The sequence below is a fragment of the Pleurodeles waltl genome, chromosome 1_1, assembly GCF_031143425.1.
Source record: "Pleurodeles waltl isolate 20211129_DDA chromosome 1_1, aPleWal1.hap1.20221129, whole genome shotgun sequence".
Classification (NCBI taxonomy): domain Eukaryota; kingdom Metazoa; phylum Chordata; class Amphibia; order Caudata; family Salamandridae; genus Pleurodeles; species Pleurodeles waltl.
Window position 1 is genome coordinate 1,005,461,888 of NC_090436.1, and position 19,399 is coordinate 1,005,481,286.

Below are 19,399 nucleotides of genomic sequence, written 5' to 3' on the forward strand. Positions count from 1 at the left end.
TCTTCCATATTAGCAGGCTCCTTCCGTTATTCTCTGTGCTTTCTGTTGCACAGTTCTTTGGCTGCCTTGGTATGCGGTTGGTAGTCTGCCTCTGGTTGTCCTGTCAGCTTGTTTTCTGGCATACATTTTTGCTCCGAGTTCACACAGGAACTTCTGCTCCTTTTTCCTTGTCGTTCCAGTTCTTCCTCAGTGCTCTCTCTTTTTCCCCTTCTATCATTCCCTGCCTAGTCAATATTTATACACTTTGCACTTGCGCAAGGCCTTTCTTGTCTTTCCCATTTTGTTGTTCCTTTTGGGCCTGGAGCTGTTTCTCCGCTCCTTGTACTCTTTCAGTTCTTCATTCGCTTCTCTGACTGGAGTACTCCCTCATTCTGACTGAGATTGTTGTCTGTCACCGTTCTGCTGGTCATTCTCCTTTGCCTCTTTTATACGTTTTCTATCACTTGTGTGTCTGTCTTTTCTGGTGCCCCTTTACAGGGTTCCATTTCATCATCCTGCTAGTTTTTTTTACAGATTTCCCTCTCCTATGTTGCCTAGTCTCCGGTGGAGGCTATTTCTTACCAGCCATGACTTATCTTTTCCCCAGTGGGATTGCAGTTCCTTTGCTCGTACGAGTCACTTATGTTATTTCCCTCATACTCTGTCTCGTGTCTGGTTATTCCTCTGTGTTACCAGGTTGTTCTTTGCAAGACTGGTGTGGTCTGTTTGCGTCCCTCCGCAAGGAGTTGGGATTGCTTGGGTATCTAATTCTAAAATAAGGGATCTCTGGCTAGTTGTCTCTATCAGACGGACAAGTTACTTACCTTTGGTAACACCTTATCTGGTAGAGAGACAGACTAGCCGCAGATTCCTTATCGACCCACTCATTCTCCCCACTTGCGAACTGGGTCCTCTTCAGTCTCGCTTAGGGTGGTTTAAGGTGTTTTGTTAAGCTGCTACGTCTCAAGACATATCTTTTCCTTTCTAGTTGGCATATAAACTATTGCGCTGTTTTTCAATTCCATTGCCAGTTTCTCTGCGACTTCAAGTCACAGAAGAAACTGACATCAGCGCGTCAGAGGAGGGAATATATGGACTCAGCTGCCGTCATGTCCGTTGACGACGTCGCTGCAGAGTCGCTCGACGCCCTCTACCGACGTGCAGGGGTACTGCTGAGGAAAACTTTCCAGATCCAGTCTGACGCCAGGAAAATAATTCTAAGATAAGGAATCTGCGGCTAGTCTGTGTCTCTACCAGATAAGGCGTTACCAAAGGTAAGTAACTTGTCCGTTATGAAGTCAAGTGGGATAGGTTTGTCCAATATTGCAATTCATAACGCACAGACCCTTAACACCTGCAGAAGATAGGTCCTGCATATATCTGCATATGTCTTCCCCTAGTCACTGGCATGGCATTTTTGGAAAATATTGAACTTGCATTGCTCTTGAAAATCTCTACAGTTAAGAGGATTATTCAGGGATTTAAATGGGTAATACCCCCTGGAACAGCTCTGTATCTGTATGGAGCATTAACATAGTTCTCATAAGGCTTAGTGGTCCACTTTGTGAACCCCCTCCATTCTTGCAACCTTCGCATTCCTGGAAAGTGGCTTTTTAAACTTCATTAGTAGCCATAATCTTGCTCAGACTTACCGCAAGTTACAAGCACTCAGACTTGAAGAACCATTCGATTATGTGCACAAGTACTATTCAAAACTTCTTGCCCCTTGTATTCTTATCTTTCCACATTAGAGTGTTGAGCTGCTGTGTTCTTTCCCCTGGTTCTATTTGGCAGCAGACAATGTACTGCATACCTTAAACTTCAAGCGGGCGCTCGTATAGTGGCAAGACTGCGTCCTTCCGCAAAACGTATCAACTGTTGTTTTTGGTAAACCTCATAAAGCTCACCCCATGCCCAAGACTAGTAGTACAAGATGGATTGTAAAGTGTACCAAAAGTTACTATGCCAAAACTGTGTCTTGTGTCTCCCAGGGCGCATGCTATACACCAAAAAGGGGGCAACCGCGGCTTTCTTAGATAGCATCCATTAGCAGGCATCTGCAAGGCTGCTTCCTGGTCAGTACCGCACCTTTACAAAGCTGTAATGAGTAAACCTACTAGGTTGTCAGTGGGCTGTGGCTGGCCAAATTGTGTTTATAACATTGATCAAAACATCTGCCCTCTAGCCAGGCCATAGGAGGAAACTGCTTTACGGTCATTGCAGAGCATGCTTATCTACAGCCGCACATGGCACAAACGAAAAATGTTAATGAACCTGTAAGCATCTATTTATATGTAGTGTGTAGTCCTTTTGATCCACATGTGCTCACCCCTCCCCAGAAGTTGGCAGAGATGGCATGTTTAACTTTTTTTTTCCTCTTTATTGCTTTAACAACTTATAATGCACAGGGCACATCACATTAATCTTACTCTACATTCCACTTTCACCTCTCACCTGCTGAATAGAAACAAATCTAGGTTGAAGTCTGGATCCCTTGGCATTAAGGCTGAGGGGGGTGTCACAGGGTGTAGGAAGTTGGCTCTTTATATACTATCTCAAAGCAGAGTGCACAGAGTCCAAGGGTTCCCCTTAGAGGTTGATAGTGGCAAAATTAGATAATTCTAATGCTCTATTTTGTGGTAGTGGGGTCGAGCAGTAGGCTTATCAGAGGGTAGTGTTAAGCATTTGTTGTACACACACAGACCATAAATAAGGAACACACACTCAAAGACTTAACTCCAGGCCAATAGTTTTTATATAGAAAAATATATTTTCTTTATTTTAGAACCACAAGATTTGAAGTAAATACATAAAATGGAAGGTACTCCACACAGGTAAGTAAGGAACTTTGAATTAAAGCAGTAGTACACACAGTCTAGGTAAAAATGGCAATAAGCTATTTTAAAAGTGGACAGTGTGCAAAAATCAACAGTTCCTGGGGGAGGTAAGTAAAGGTTAGTTTGTCAGGTAAGTAAAGTACTTACAAGTTCAGTCTCCTGGTCATAGGCAGCCCACCGTTGGGGGTTCAAGTCAACCCCAAACACCCAGCAACACAGGGCCGGTCAGCTGCAGAGGTCAAAGAGGGGCCCAAATAACATAGGCGCCTATGGAGACTAGGGGTGCTCCGGTTCCAGTCTACTAGCAGCTAAGTACCTGCGTCCTTTGGGAGCAGACCAGGGGGGGTTTGTGGAGCACTGGGGGGGACACAAACAGGCACACAAAACACACCCTCAGCGGCACAGGGGCGGCCAGGTGCAGTGTGCAACGTTGGCGTCTGGTTTGCTATAGAAGGCAATGGAGGGACCTAGGGGTTACTTAGGCGGTGCAGACAGGGCACAGGGGAGCTTCTCGGGCCAGCCACCGACTGGGCTAGGAAGAGGGCCACCTGCTGGTCACTCCTGCACTGGAGGTTGGTTCCTTTCTGTCCTAGGGGCTGCAGGTGCAGTGCTTTACCCAGGCGTAGGTTCCCTTGTTATCAGGCAGTCACGGGGAGCCTCTGGATCCCCTCTGCAGGCGTTGCTGTAGGGGTGCAGGGGGGGTCGTCTCAGGTTACTCACGAAGTTGCAGTCGTCTGGGAGTCCTCCATGCAGTGTTAGTTCTCTGGAGCTCGAGCCGGGGGTGTCGGGTGCAGTGTGTGAAGTCTCACGCTTCCGGCGGGAAGAGTGAGTTCTTTAAAAGTTGCTTCTATGTTGCAACGATGTTGCTGCTATTGAACAGTGCCGCTGTTTTCGGGAGTTTCTTGGTCCTTCGGGTTCAGGGCAGTCCTCAGAGGTCACTGGTCCCTGTCGGATGCGTTGCTGTGCAGGCTCTTTGAGTCTGGAGACTGGCCGGTAGGGCTGGGGCCAAGTCAGTTGTCGTCTCCGTCGTCTCTGCAGGGCTTTCAGTTCAGCAGTCTTTCTTGTTGTAGGTTGCAGGAATCTGATTCCCTGGGTTCTGGGTTGCCCCTAAATACTAAATTTAGGGTGTGTGTTTAGGTCAGGAGGGCAGTAGCCAATGGCTACTGTCCTAGAGGGTGACCTCTTTATGCCTTCTCCCTTATGGGAGGGGGGCACATCACTAATCCTATTGGGGGAATCCTCCAAAATCAAGAAGGAGGATTTCTAAAGGCAGGGGTCACCTCCGCTCAGGACACCTTAGGGGCTGACCTAACTGGTGGGTGACGACTCCTTGTTTTTCTCATTATCCTTTTCTGCCTTGCCGCCAAAAGTGGGGGCAGTGGCCAGAGGTGCGGGCATCTCCACTAGCTGGGATTCCCTGGGGTGCTCTAACAAATGCATGAGTCTTTGAGGCTCACAGACAGGTGTTACAGTTCCTGCAGGGGGAGGTGAGAAGCACCACCACAGAGTACAGGCTTTGTTCCTGGCCACAGAGTGACAAAGACACTCACCTCATGTGGCCAGAAACTAGTCTAGTTGTGGCAGGCTGGCAAAACCTGGTTAGCCTAGCACTATGAGTCTGACTGGTATTCAAGGGGCATCCCTAAGATGCCCTCTGGGTGTATTTTACAATAAATCCCACATTTGCATCAGTGTGCATTTATGGTGGTTAGATGTTTGATACCAAACTTCCCAGATTTCAGTGTAGCCATTATGGAACTGTGGAGTTCGTGTTTGACAAACAGCCAAACCATATACTCTTTATGGCTATGCTACACCTACAATGTCTGAGGTTTTGCTTAGACACTGTAGGGGCATTGTGCTCATGCACATATGCCCTCACATGTGGTATAGAGCACCCTGCCTTAGGGCTGTAAGGCCTGCTAGAGGGGGTGACTTAACTATGCCATAGGCAGTGAGAGGTGGGCATGGCACTCTGAGGGGAGTGCCATGTCGACTTAGTCATTTTCTCCCCACCAGCACACACAAGCTGAGGCAGTGTGCATGTGCTACGTGAGGGGTCCCCAGGGTAGCATAGGACATGCTGCAGCCCTTAGAGACCTTCCCTGGCAACAGGGCCCTTGGTACCAGGGGTACAATTAACAAGGGACTTATCTGTGTGCAAGGGCTATGCCAATTGTGGGAACAAAGGTACAGTTTAGGGAAAGAACACTGGTGCTTGGGCCTGGTTAGCAGAGTCCCAGCACACTTTCAATCCTAACTCGCATCAACAAAAGGCAAAAAGTCAGGGGGTAACCATGCTAAGGAAGGCATTTCCTTACAGAGGGTATTCAAAAACAAATGCTAATATCTGGGCCCAACAATAAACAGCCGGATTGTGCAGAGTATCTGTAACTACACTAACATGCTACTAATAGGGTAATCAGGTGCGGATCACCTAGTGGTGTGGCTTCAGAATTAAAGTAGAGATCACTTGACGATAACTATCTTATAATGTTTAGCAAATGCATTCAGTAAAATGGCTAGAAAACTCAAGAAGTGTCAAATAAGAGGGGGGTTTGTATGTGTAGAACGGAGAGCACTTTGTGCTACGATCAGATGCGTACAGGATAAGTAACATTTTCCTTTTCAAGTTATTTTGACGTACCTTCACTGAAATCGTTTTATCCCTACCTTTTTAATATCGATGATAGTCAATTTTGTTTGTTAATCTGTACAGTGTTATTGATGCAAATGTGTACAAAATCATTGTCTGCTATGCCAATTGTGAAGCTAAAGAAATCGGTGAAAGCAATGTTAAAAGTTAAACACATTTTCTTTTCACAGATCAAAGAAAGTTTCTGTTCCATCCACAGTCATTTCCAGAGTCATTGGACGTGGAGGGTGTAACATCAATGCTATTCGTGAATTCACAGGTGCCCATATAGACATTGATAAACAGAAAGACAAAACAGGGGACAGAATAATAACTATCAGGTATATTTATTTTGACTTTATTTTCTTAGAGGATGTAAATAGGTGAGCATTGTTTTCTTATTGTGTTTTATAGCAAACGATATTATGTGCCCTGTGGTGTAAAGCACTGGTTTGAATCATGAGATTTAGTTCTGATAGGTTTACCTCCAGTTCATGTGTATGTTTATAAGTATCCTGGCAGGCTGTCTCCGTGCCTTTTCTCATTACCAACTTTGGAAACCCCCAATTAATAGTGAGAATTTTATAATTATTTTTTAACAGAGAATACAAACTAACTTTGCTAAATGCTACTGCTGAAAAACACGCCATCATATAGCCATTGGCGAAAAAGCCAAGTTCTTCATTTTGAGATGTTCACTCATGGACAGTGTATGAAGCTGGCCTGGTGTGTGGTGGGTACCTATGGTACTTAATCTTATACCAGGTCCAGGTATCCCCTCTTAGTGAAGTGTAGACAGTGTCTAGAAGCCAGGCTCTCTAGAGGTAGCTGTGGATGAGCAGCCAAGGCTTATCTAAGAGACATGCAAAGCTCATGCAATACCACTACAGTCACACAGTGCGTACATACATGAAAGAAAACACTCAGTTGTACAAAAATAGAGGTACTTTCTTTTTGGAACAAATCACCACAAAATACTAGACAGGTAACCCACCCTTAGGAGGTAAGTACTACGCTAAGTATATACATTAGCAATCAGAAATAGGCATAGAAAAGGTTAGAAAACAGTACAAATAGCAATAACCAATAGTGACCCTAGGGGGAGCACAAACCATAAACAAAAAAAATGGAATGCGAACAAGGTACCCCCACCTAGGTAAGTAAAATGTGTAGGGGGAAGCTGGGGTATCAGAAAACCACAAAGGTAAGAAACACAGCACCCCCGGCGACCAGGAATGCATGAGTAAAACATTGGACTTTCCCCCAAACTACCCAAAAGGAGGAAAAGAAGATAAAGACGACACCCAGACAAGCCTGCAAGAAAATCAGCGGTGGATTCCTGAAGAAAGCAGACTAATGGAGAGAGGGGATGAAGCCCAAGAGTCACAGTGGAGTCCAGGAGGAGTAGAGGCTACTACCTACCCAGCTGTGGATGCAGCAGTTGGTCAGTGGTGATGAACAGGTTAGCACTGCAGCCCTGGAGCCGGAGAAGAGTTCCTGATGGATGCACATGATTCCCCACACTGGAAGGAAGATTGCAGACTGGTGTCGGTGCAGGAATTCTACCAACAAGTTTTGGCAAAGGCAAACTCGCAGTTAGTGGAAAAGAGGTGCTGCCGGGGACCAGCAAAGGTCCAGGAGGTCTCAACCCAGGAGGGAGAGTCACAGGGGACCATTAGTGTCACAGAGTCCACAGGAGCAGAGGCAGCACCCATAGGAGTCCCACAGGACGGGGACACAGGAGTAGCAGAAGAAGCCCAAGCAGCACTACAAAAGAGGATCCCACACTGCAGGAGAACCTCAAAGGAGTCTGTGCTTTGCAGGATGGACTGCTGGGGGCTAGAGCTACACGTCGCCTGAAGATCCCTTGGAGGAGGTGCAAACAAGCCTTGGCAGCAGCAAGAGACTGGGTGCACGTGGGTACTGTCCTGCGTGAGAAGGCAAGGACTTACCTCCACCAAAGTTGGACAGCTGGCAGAAACGACCAAGAGGACTATTCCGGACCACCATCCGTGATGCAGGATCCAAGAAGCTCAGCGGTAGAGGGGATCCACACAGCCAGTCGCTTGTTGTAGGTGCCTGTGGTTGCAGGGGAGTGACTCCTTCACACCAAGGGAGATTCCTTCTTCTTGTGCAGGCTGAAGAGTTGCAGTCTTCTGAGGATACAAGACCGGGGAAATGTTGCACAGGTGGTAGGAGACGTGGAAACAGTTGCAGAAGAGTCTTCTTCATTGTAGCAGCTTTTGTCGGTTCCTGGGGCGTCCAGTTGCTGTTCCAGTGCCCAGAAGTCGAAGCAGAGGTTGAAGCGGAGTCCTACTGGAATCTTGCAAGCTGAATCTGAGGACCCACCCAAGAGAGAGACCCTAAATAGCCCTGAAAGGGGGGTTGGTCACCTAACCAGGTAAGCACCCATTAGGAGGGCGCTTTGACGGCACCTGCCTGGCCTGGCCACTCAGATGCTCCCAGAGTTCCCTGCCATCCTGAGAAACCAGATGGCAGAACCTACGAACCCTCTGGAGAAGCTCTGGGCACAACTCCTGGGGTGGTGATTGACAAGGGGAGTAGTCACTCCCCTTTCCATTGTCCAGTTCCGCACCAGAGCAGGGACAGGGGGTCCCTCAACCAGTGTGGACAGGTTTATGCACACAGGGCACCAAATGTTCACTTCAAAGCAAACCAGTGGCTTGGGTAGGCTACCCCTCCTAATCCAGTCACACCTATTTTCAAAGGGAAGAGGGTGTTACCTCCCTCTACCAAAGGAAATCCTTTGTTCTGCTTTCCTGGGCTTGATCAGATCAAGCAGCTGGAGGGCAGATACCTGTCTAAGGGGTGGCAGCGGCTTGGGCTGCCTGGAGAACCCTGTAAGACTGGTGGTAGCAATGCTGGGGTCCTCTAAGGAGCCCCCAGAGTGAAAGGAATCATACTTACAATACTTGCAACAGTATTGGGGTATGATTCTGGCATGTTTGATACCAAACATGCCCAGGTTCGGAGTTACCATTATGTAGCTGGACATAGGTAGTGACCCATGTCCAGTACACGCGTAAAATGGCATCCTCGCACCCTCAAAGTCCAGGAAAATGGATCTGGAGTTTGTGGGGGCACCTCTGCTAGTGCAGGGGGTCTCTCACAGACAGGTACCTGCACCCTGCCCTCTGGGCTGAAAGGGCCTACCACATGGGTGAATTATAGTGACCTGGTGTAGTGACTGTAGGAAGTTGGCTCTGTATATGCTATCTCAAAGTGAGAGATAGTGTGCTCCGAGACCAAGGGTTCCCCGTAGAGGGTGACAGTGGCAATAATAGATAATACTAATGCTCTGTTTGTGGTAGTGTTGTCGAGCAGTTAAGCTTATCAGAGGGTAGTGTTAAGCATTTGTTGTACACACACAGGCAATAAATGGGAACACACACATTTGGGGGGGCAAGGGAGGGGTCCCAAACTGGCACATAAAATATGCCCTCAGGGTGCAGTGTGTGAACAAGGCGTCAGGTTTTGTGTTGAAATCAATGGTGGGACCCGGGGGTCACTCAGGCGATGCAGGCAGGGCACAGGGGGCTTCTCAAGCCAGCCACTGACTGGGAAAAGATGAGGACTGCCTGCTGGTCACTCCTGCACCCGTAGTTGGTTCCTCTCGGGCCATCGGGTGCAGTGCATCTTCCAGGCGTCGGGTTCTTTGTTACTGGGAAGTCGTGGTCAGGGAAATCCTCTGGATTCTCTCTGCAGGTGTCGCAGTGGGGGTGCAGGGAGGTCGTCTCAGGGTGGACACTCGTGGGAGTCGCCTGGGGATCCTCGCCTCAGTGTTGGTTTCTCTGGACACGGGCCGGGTACGCTGGGTGCAGAGTGTTGGGGACTCACGCTTCAGGAATGAGGTGAAAGTCCCTTTAAAGATGGTTTCTTCTTGGTTGTTTTGGACAGTGCTGCTGTCCACTGGAGATCTTGGTCCTTTGGGTTGCAGGGCAGTCCTCTAAGTCGGCAGAGGACGCTGGTCCCTCTGAATGCGTTGCGGTTGCAGGCTCTTTGAATCTGGAGACAGGCCAGGAGGGCTGGGGCCAAAGCAGTTGTCGTCTCCTTCTCTGCATGGTTTTCAGGTCAGTAGTCCTTCTTGTTAGGTCGTCAGGAATCTGATTTCCTGGGTTCAGGGTTGCCCCTAAATACTAAATTTAGGGGTGTGTTAGGGCTGGATGGCAGTAGCCAATGGCTACTGTTTCTGAGGGTGGCTACCCGCTCCTTGTGCCTCCTTCCTTCCTTTGGGGAGGGGAGCACACCCCCTATTCCTATTGGGTAAAATCCTCCAAAACAAGATGGAGAATTTTCCAAGGAGGGAATCACTTCAGCTCTGGTTACCTAAAGAGGGGACCTGGCTGAGGGGTTGACTCCTCCTTGTTTCTCTCATTATTTCCCCTGGACTTGCCGCCAAAAATGGGGGCTTGTCTGGGGGGTGGGCATCCCCACTAGCTGGCGTGACCTGGGGTATTGTAACAGGTAGCCTGAGCCTTTGAGGCTCACTGCTAGGTGTTTTAGTTCCTGCAGGGGGAGGTGTGAAGCACCCCCACCCAGTGCAGGCTATGTTACTGCCCTCAGAGAGAACAAGTGCTCTCACCCCAGGGGGTCAAAAGCTTGTCACTCGGTGGCAGGCTGGCACAGACTAGTCAGTCCTGCACTGAAGGATTGGGTAATTTACAGGGGGCATCTCTAAGATGCCCTCAGTGTGCATTTGTTTAGTAAATCCAACACTGGCATTCCCACCAAAACACACAATCTGCAGTGGAAGAGTGCATGTGTTAGGTGAGGGGCCCCTTAGAGTGGCACAACACATGCTGCAGCCCAAAGGGACCTTCCCTGGTCACAGGGCTTTTGGTACCACTGGTACCTTTTACAAGGGACTTACCTGTGGGCCAGGGGTGTGGCAATTGTGGAAACAATGGTATATTTTTAGTGAAAAAACACTGGTGCTGGGGCCTGGTTAGCAGGGTCCCAGCACGCTTCTTAGTCAAGTCAGCATCAATATCAGGCAAAAAGTGGGGGGCTAACTGGAACAAGGAGCCATTTTCCTACAGTAACCTGTAGTGAAAACGGGTGCATGCATCCACTTCACGCAGGCTGCGATGGCAGGCCTGCAGAACTCTTTGCATGGGCTCCCTACGGGTGTCAGAATGACTACTGCAGCCCATAAGGGATCCTATGGAACCCTAATGCCCTGGGTACCCATGTACTATATACTAGGGACTTACAATGGGGGGACCAGTATGCCAATTGTAGGAAGGAAAGATTAGTAGCAACCAAATTTAGAGGAGAGAGCCTAATAACTGGGGTCCTGGTTAGCAGGATCTCAGCAAACACAGTCAAACACACTGACAGTAGGCAGGAAATGGCAGTAACCAAGCCACGAAAAAAGGCACTTTCCCACAGACAGGGGAATAGTAATGCACTGGAATTGTACTGTGACTAACCTCATTTTGTAGACTACTGGTTTCTTTTCTGAACACAGATTCCTCACCTTGTGAATTATTCCCAGGTGTTGTGTCAGACTGGGTACAGAAAATTCAAAGGAGTACTCCTGCACGCCTGTAGGTGGCATTGTGTGATGCTCTGAACTGATGTTGTACACTCTCTTAAGTGATGAATCAAGCACATCTAAGCACCAACTGTGGGTGCTAAAATCAGTTCCTTCTTTACACTGTTTCAGAAGTGGATTTGGAGCTCCTTCTTTTTGACCAATTTTTCAAAATTCTTTCCACAGTGTGCAAGGGGAAAATGCAACAAATCCCCTCCCCCTCCCCCCCCCCCATCTCCCCTCAAATAGACAGGGTCCAGGCTGCGTAGAGATTTTCAAAAGCAGATGCCTGTGACTGGTCCTCACAAGTATGCTTATGATGCTGGAGCACAATTCTTGGCGGGCGCCCAGTACTGCAAGACCGAGCTTTTATTACAGAGCGTCCTGAATTTGAGCGTTTGTTTGGTGCAGGCCTCAACCTGTAAGGAAAATACTAATAATATGTTCCCCACTACAACACCTGATTGACATCCTAAAAGAATTGAAACTTTTGGCAAACATATTTTACTTCCATAAAGGCTTAGTCTGTGCTTGGTGATTGCCAGTTGCTTTCTAGGCTACCACGCCCGATGTGACACAATAGCTCAAGTATTGCCTGCAGTTGCAGCAGGCCACATGGTATCCCTGACTCAATCAAAGTAATGGCAACACAGCAAAGTTTCTAGGTATCCTTGATGGTTATACTGTTTGATGACTCTTGTCTTTTTGGTGAAAAGGCAGATACAACTCTGGTTTAAGGAAAGCAGAGCCGTAGCACTTTTTTCTTGGGTCTTTTTGCAATTTCTGCAATTTTGACTCTGTTTTGGCTATGGCAAGGGGTTTAAATTCAGTGAACTTCCTTCCCCTCCACCGCCTCAGCAGATTTTTCAGCTCTTCATGGCCGAGGCATTGGCTTGCTAAGACAACACCCAAGATGGCAATGTACGATTCAGTCCCTCCCTGCACTCCTTCCGCCCCCCCAAATAAACTAACTGGAGGCAAGATCAGATATTTACTGTCTGCCTTAGACCCTGGAGACTGGATGGCAGATTTTGACATGAAGGATGCGAACATGATGGCTGTAATCACAGCACACCATCAGAGTTTGGGGGTACCGGTCTTCCCCTACCTCGTCGACTGGTTAAGGGCAGACTGCCCCACGGAGTATTCCGCCATATCCAGGCTAGATAAAGTTGATGAGATTGGCTAACTTTACCATAAAGATAACTGGTATGAAAACCTACAGGATGCTAGTGGCCTCAACTCCTACCCTGACTGACCTCCTCACACCCGCAGGTCCTGCTTCTGAGGAAAGTGCTTTTCTGGTGGTAATGCGGAGGGCATTTGAAGATCTTGACCTCACGTTCCCCACTTTAGAGGTCAATACCAATGTCTTGTCTGAAGTGCAACCTAATACTGTTCCCTTCTTGCTGTTTAGTGAAGGCCTCACATGATACCCTTTTAGGGGGCTTGGCCAAACCTTGCTCTGGCCCCCTCATAAACCGCCTAATTGCACAACTCCACTGACCTGCCATAAGCAGCCCTGCATTTGGTGGAGTAGGCCTCAGTTAGCTTGACTTTCCTGAATACTTCCTTTGATAAGGTGTCCAAGAGAGTAGAAACCTCTAGGGAGAAGGTATTTTCTTCCACAGGTTTGGCACTCCAGTCTCTCATTGCTAGTTGACTGAAGGGCCACTAATCCCACACTTTTTGGGATTCAGTGGCTCAAGTCCTCCCAAGGGGTCCTGCAAGATCTCAGACCTTTCCCAACCAAAGCTATGCTGGACTGCTGTGATGCATCTAAGTTCATAATTCCTTGTGGCTTGGATCCCACACGTTCCATTGGTTGAGCCATTGGCATCAGTGTTACCATTCGCTGCCACACCTGGCTGCAGTCAACGAGTTTATCAGGTGATTCCAGTCTGCCCTCATTGACATCCTCTTTGACAGGACTCCTGTTTGGGGACAAGAAAAATTCCACTCTAGAGCTGTTCAAAGAAAGTAGGGCCACAACATGCTCCCTGGACTTGTCTGCCGGGCCTCGCCAGCCGCCTGAGTCCTACTGTTATTTATGTGGTTTCAGCAGAGACGCCCCATACTGACAGCTAAATGGGCTACAGCAAGGTGCCAAGCAGTTTTGTGACCCACTTGGTGAACCCCTTTAGCGTTCTCTTTATGGAGCACAGCCAGCCAGTAGGGGGCTGGATCCAACGATTTTTGTCAAGTTGGCAGACCATAACATCACAGGTGGATCATGCCGATAGTCCAGTAAGGGTAGTCCTTGCCCTTCATTGACACTCTGCCACACTTTCCACTGTTCCCAGTCTGAATAACGGAGGGCCATCTGTCCATTTTCATGAAGTGCAAGCCCTTTTGGCCTAATGAGCTATTAGGGGCAATTGAAAGGGTGTCCACGCAGAAGTAGGACCTGGTTGTTTTTCACCTCTACTTTCTGGTGCTAAAGGAAGATGGAGTCCTTCATCCTGTTTTAGAGTTGCAACCTCTAAATGCCTTCCTCCAGAAGGATAAGTTCAAAGTGCTCACACTGCCCTCAACCCTGGTGACTAGAGGGTGGCATTAGATCTGCAGGATGCCTGTATTCCATCCTACAGGCCCATCTGTGCTAAAGGAGGTTTGCGATTAGACAGGAGCATTTTCAGTTCACTGTGCTCCTTTTAGTCTCCCCAGCGCACCTCAGGTGTTCACAAACGTGACAGAGGTGGGGGCAACACACCTTTGAAAGTTTAGGGTCCTATCCTTCCCACCTACCTCGATGACTGGCTGTAAAAGGCAGACTTTCCCCTTGCAGTCGTCAACCAATTCCAGACTACTGCAAATTTCCTGTCATCTTTGTGGTTCACTACATGTGTCAGTCACACTAGACTCCTCATGCAAGCTTTAATCTGAGCCATTCTGGACACAGGTTTCATGCCTTTCCCCCGGGAAGTGTGTCCAGGACATTCAGGCAGTGGTTCTCATCTTTCAGCCTCTGTCCTGGTTTTTAGACTCTGAGGTTGCTTGGTCTTATAGCCTCCTGCGGGTCGAGCACATCTGGTGGCATTCAGTCTGCAGTCTCAGTGGGCTCAAACATCAAGAGGACCTCTCTAACTATGGTCAGATTTTTGAGGCGCCTGCAACACATCTGCAGTTGCGGTTGCTGGGCTGTGGTTGGGTCAGCGGCAGATCGCTCTCCCTTCCCCACCTGAAGCTGACCGTGATGAGTGATTGTAGGAAAATGGGTCCTTGTTGCAGTTACCCCTGAATATTTGCCTGATATTGATGCTGACTTGAATAAGAAGTGTGCTGGGACCCTGCTAACCGGGCCCCAGCAACAGTGTTCTTTCACTAAAAGTGTACCATTGTTGGGGCGTGGCTAAGGCGTCAAGATGGCGGTCGCACTCTTGTAGTGCTCCGGACCCCTCCGTCCTCCGCCTTAAGCCGCGTATGTAATCTGCCTTCATCGGTGGCACCTTCCTGCTCCGTGGACTGCATTGCCCCCCAGAAGAAATTGGAGAAGCCGTCTGGCTTTCTAGCCCGTGGCTGCCCGCACCTAAAATGGCGGACAGCGGGTGACTGCGTCGATACTGGTGGTGGCGAGGGCCCGAGACGACTTGGCGCTGGCTCCAATTTGAGGGCCGCGCAGAAGCCAGAGCGACGCAGCTGGGAGCTGCGGGCAGAGTCGCTGGTGAGCGCACCCGCCACGAGGACCGGCGGAGGAACGGACCAGATCGCCCGGACATCGGGAGGGGAAGGGCAGCAAGACTGAGGCCCGGAGATCGGGTGAGCTGAGGGGGTGGTGGTGGTGGTGGTAGTAAATCAGGGGGGCCACACATGCAGTAAGGAGAGGCCCCCCTTCCACCTCCCCTCCCTTTCCACTTCTCCGGCTGGAACAGCCCGGTCTTCCCTGAGTAGGTGTGGAGGGGATGACCCGGTGGCAGATAGCGGCAAGTTGAGGACAGCTCGCTGGGGTGCCTCCTCCACCCCTGCCCTTCCACCCCCCCCCCTCTTGGGCCTGCGGAACCAGCAGAACAGCGGCAGGATAAGCGCAAGACTTTGGGGTAAGAAACGCAGCATCAACAGAAGGACGTGACCTGGATAGCCTATAAGGCCAATAGATGGTCTCTGATGACGGACAGCTACGGGCGGCGATGAGTGCAGTGAGCTGGCGATCATAGACCCCAGGATCCTGGAGCCCAGCCTGCTGCCCTGTGGAGTGCGGAGGGGCCCGTCAGGCTTGGGGCCGTGGAGAAGGACGATGACGGCCCTGGAACCTCGTGTGCTCGGCCTCACCGGTAGACTTCCACCACGGGGACGTATACTGCATCTGAGCTGGATAAGTAGCCATGGGCAAGGACAAATTGATGCAGAAATCGACTGCGCACGCGCATAGATCAATTCACTACGGGCTCTGGTGGGACCCGTGCCGAGGAACGTGCTACGAGTGGGGTGGTGATCAGCCAGCGGTATCCGGCGACCTGGCAGTAATCCTCCAAGCTATTCAGGCATCCCAGACAGCTGTAGAGACTAAGATTGGTGAAGTTAGAGTGGATGTGGCCCTGGTTCGGCAAGACCTCCGCAATGCCACAGCTCTAATCACGGAGGCAGAATCGAGGATCTCTACAGTGAAAGACGACGTGACTGCCCTTAAGGCACAAGTCTCCGCATTGTCAGCTCAGCACGTAAGAGCTCTACCAGAGGGACGAGGATGCTGAGAATCGGTCCAGATGCAACAACCTTCATATTGTAGGCCTTCCGGAGAACACAGCAACGCCATCCTTGGTCTTGTTCTTGGAGGAGTGGGTCCGCTCTTGGATGCTGGTGGACCGTCTTAACCCATGGTTTGCGATCAAGCGGTCTCACAGGGCTTTACAGTCGAGGCCTCCGCCAGGCTCCCCGCCTAGGCTGTTGATAATCCGTCTCTTCAACCTCAAAGACCGAGAAGCTGTGCTATAGGAGGCACGCTCCAAAGGAGGCCTCTTTTGCAATGGGGTGAAGGTCCTCCTTTTTAGCGACTATACTAAGGATGTGCAACAGCAACGCCGCTCCTTTCTTGAAGTGAAGCAGAAGTTGAGGGCAATGGACATATATCGTCTTCTGTTTCCAGTGAAGCTCCATGTGGTGCATGGAAATAACTCACTGCTTTGAACAGCGGGCTGCGGCGTGGACTTGGCTGATGGAGGAGGTTCCACTGGGTCCACCCGGTGAGAGACAAAGGCTGACCCAGGACAGAGCGCTGCCAAACAGCCAGCAGAAGCGGCCATCTGGTCAGCGCCATCGAATGCGCTCGAGGAGGCGCAGGGCGTGCCACAACTCTCGCTCGAACTCCCCCTTGGAAGCCCCACCCATGGATCTGCAGGGACAATGATCGCAGGTGGGTCCTGAGGGCACAGGGGGAGTCCAGAACCACAGAGATTGCGGCAGGCACGGTCGTTGGATGACTCTGATCTATCCTGCAGCCCCACAATGTAACTTTATATGAGGGGAGATGAATTCAGGGAAGGTGCTACTTACCTTGATGAAGAACAATGCTATATGCAAGTACTTACCATTTACTGTGTTTCTGTTCTGTTAAGACATAACTGAGAGGTCCACCACTGCTCAATCAGTTATGGTTCCACCTCACTAGGTTCGGGAGTGGGATGATATATAAGGGCGACAGATGCTTCTGGGGGGAAGGGTGGGGTGGGAGTTGGGGGTGTGGGAGTTTAGGCCTTGTCTAAGGTATTTGTTATTGTTTGCTAATATGTTGATATGTTTGTTCTTGTTTGCCAATGCACAGGATAAGAGGTCCTGGGAGCCAATTGACAAAGTGCGAGCACTCTGATGCGGCATGGGCGAAACAAAGAGGGGACCCCAGGCCAAGACACAGCAGAGTCCAGTAGCAGCTCTGCGGCAACTAATACTGACCGCCCAATGAGCTCGACGTAGGTTATATCATGGAACGTTAATGGTCTCTTAGACAAAATTAAGCGCACTGCAGTATTTACCTTCATACACCGATACTGACCTGATGCGCTCCTGCTGCAGGAAACGCACCTCTTGGGCGATCACTGCCCCTTTTTTTTTTAGCTCATAGGGGTTTTGATAGTGTACCATGCAGGGTTTGCACGTGGATTGCGGGGTGGCGATACTACTGCACCGCTCATTTCGCATAATGACAGTCCTTGTACGGAGAGACCGGCAGGGACGCTACGTGGCCATTACTGGGAAGGTCAAGGGTGTCAAGATTAATGTGGTCAGTGTCTATGCCCCATCTACGATGGTGCGTGGGACCCTTAAGGACATAACTAAATTACTCCTTGAACTACCACCAGGACTCACCATGCTGGGTGGAGACTTCAACGCAGACCCTGCATTGGACGTGGCCGGCCCGCTCTCGACTTAGTCAGACGATGGCGGTGGGACTCACGGGGTGGCTATCTGCCACGGGACTCTGCAATGCTTGGTGGGTTTGGTATCCGCGGCGTCCGAAGTTTACACATACCTTGGTGGCCCACGGCTCGCAATCTAGAATTTACTTGGTGCTTCTGCCAAGCACTGATTTCAATTGCCTCTCCCATATTGAAATTTTAGCTCGAGGAATTTCCGACCATGCACCCCTTCGATTTGCCGTGGGACCCACCAATCACTGATTTGCCCTATGTGGCGACTGAATGCATGGTATCTGCAGAATGAGACTTACGTCGGGCAGCTGCGGGCGGGCACTTTGTGAGTACTTTGCTCTTAATGAGGGGTCAGTGGCTTCTCTGGGAGCCTTGTGGGCTGCAAGCAAGCGGTCCTGCGAGGAGCAGCTAAACGCCCGATACGAGATCAGGAGTGCTCTCGAGCTCAAAATATTGAACCACTGGAGGTACGGGCAATGCGTTTAGAAGCTGAACAAGAAGTGAAGCCCAGCAATGGGGTAGCTAGACAGCTTCTATTAATGCATGAGGAAATCCGAGATCAATCTCTGGAAGCTGCAAAGGACCTTTGGTGGGCGACCACTGCAAGGATTTATGGTTGGGGGGGACAAAACTGGAAAGTTGCTATACTGGCTGGCGTCCCACCATCCAACCTCTAGGATAATTCCCGATATCTACAATGAGAAAGGGGTCCATGTCTCAGGACACCAAGAAATAGCTAATGCCTTCGCCCAGTATTAACAGACACTGTATCTGGCTTTGACATTGATCGTTCCAGACTGCCCACCAGCTACTGGAAGATGTCCCCCTTCCACGGCTGCCCCTGGCAGAGGTGCAGATCCTGGACGAACCTCTGTGTGGAGGAAGTTGGGCTGCTATTTCTGCGCTGGGAACAGGAAAAACCCAGGGACCTGATAGTTTTCCCTCAGAATATTATAAGGCATTCCGGGAGGATCTGGTGCTGCACCTATCAGTACTCTTTACGGAAGTTGAACAAGGTTCCTTCCCGGTGGGACTAGACGCTGCTACCATTGTGGTGCTTCCTAAAACCCAGCCCCCATCGCTACAATGTGCTGACTGTAGACCGATATCTCTGATTAACAGTGAGGTCAAAATCTACGCCACTATCTTCGCTACTCGTCTCAGGAGGGTTCTACCGCAGCTAATCCATCCCGACCAGTGCAGGTTTATGGCAACTCGTAGCACACAACATTGCATCCACCGATTGCATTTGGCTTTGGCTGAACGCCACCGACTGACCCAAGACCTTGCTCTCCTATTTATAGACTTTGAAAAGGCCTTCGACTCAGTGGACTGGGGGTTTCTCCTTTTGGTGCTTCAGTGGGCGGGTTTTGGACCGAGGTTTTGCCTCCTGGTCTGAGCACTATATACCAACCCCAGGGCCCGCTTGCAGGTCAATGGGGCCCTGTCTTTGGTTTTTGAAGTCCGTCGGGGCACGCAGCAGGGTTGCCCTTTGTACCCCCCCCCCCCCCCCCCCTATTTACCCTGGCTATTGAGCCACTGGCCTAGATGATCAGGACAGACCCATTATGTCATGGCTGGAGATGGGGACGTTCTCGTGAGGACAGGATAGCCTTGTACACTGATGACGTCCTGCTGTATATGGAAAAGCCCAACATAACGGGCCCACTAAGTCTCCACCTTCTACGACGCTATGAACAAGTGTCAGGACTTAAAATGAACCCAACCAAGTCAGTGTTGGTCCCCTGACGAGTTCACATGACTGTTTCGACTGGCAAGACACGATACCCTTATGCAGACTCCATTTTAAATACCTCGGTATTTGGGTGACCCTTCTGCTTGAGTTGATGTGGGCCAGGAATCTTGCCTGCTCTTGGCGTGCATCAGGGCAGACTTGTAGAGGTGGCAAGCATTGCCATTAAATGTGATAGGCCATGTATCCCTGTTCAAGGTGATGGTCTTACCAAGACGTTTATATGTATTTCAGAATTTTCCTCTCCCGATCCCATGCTCGTGATTCAAAGCTCTA

At 49.9% G+C, this 19,399-nt stretch overlaps 1 protein-coding gene across 6 annotated transcripts in view; it reads left to right on the forward strand.

Annotated features, from left to right (window-relative positions):
• Positions 1 to 19,399, forward strand: part of LOC138291300 (ankyrin repeat domain-containing protein 17-like) — a 1,121,799-nt gene that overhangs the window by 988,796 nt on the left and 113,604 nt on the right. For all 6 annotated transcript variants that reach the window (XM_069230308.1, XM_069230310.1, XM_069230309.1 and 3 more), the window contains exon 28: positions 5,643 to 5,792. In XM_069230308.1, coding sequence (XP_069086409.1) covers positions 5,643 to 5,792 — 150 coding nt within the window. The remainder of the gene's footprint in view (positions 1 to 5,642; positions 5,793 to 19,399) is intronic.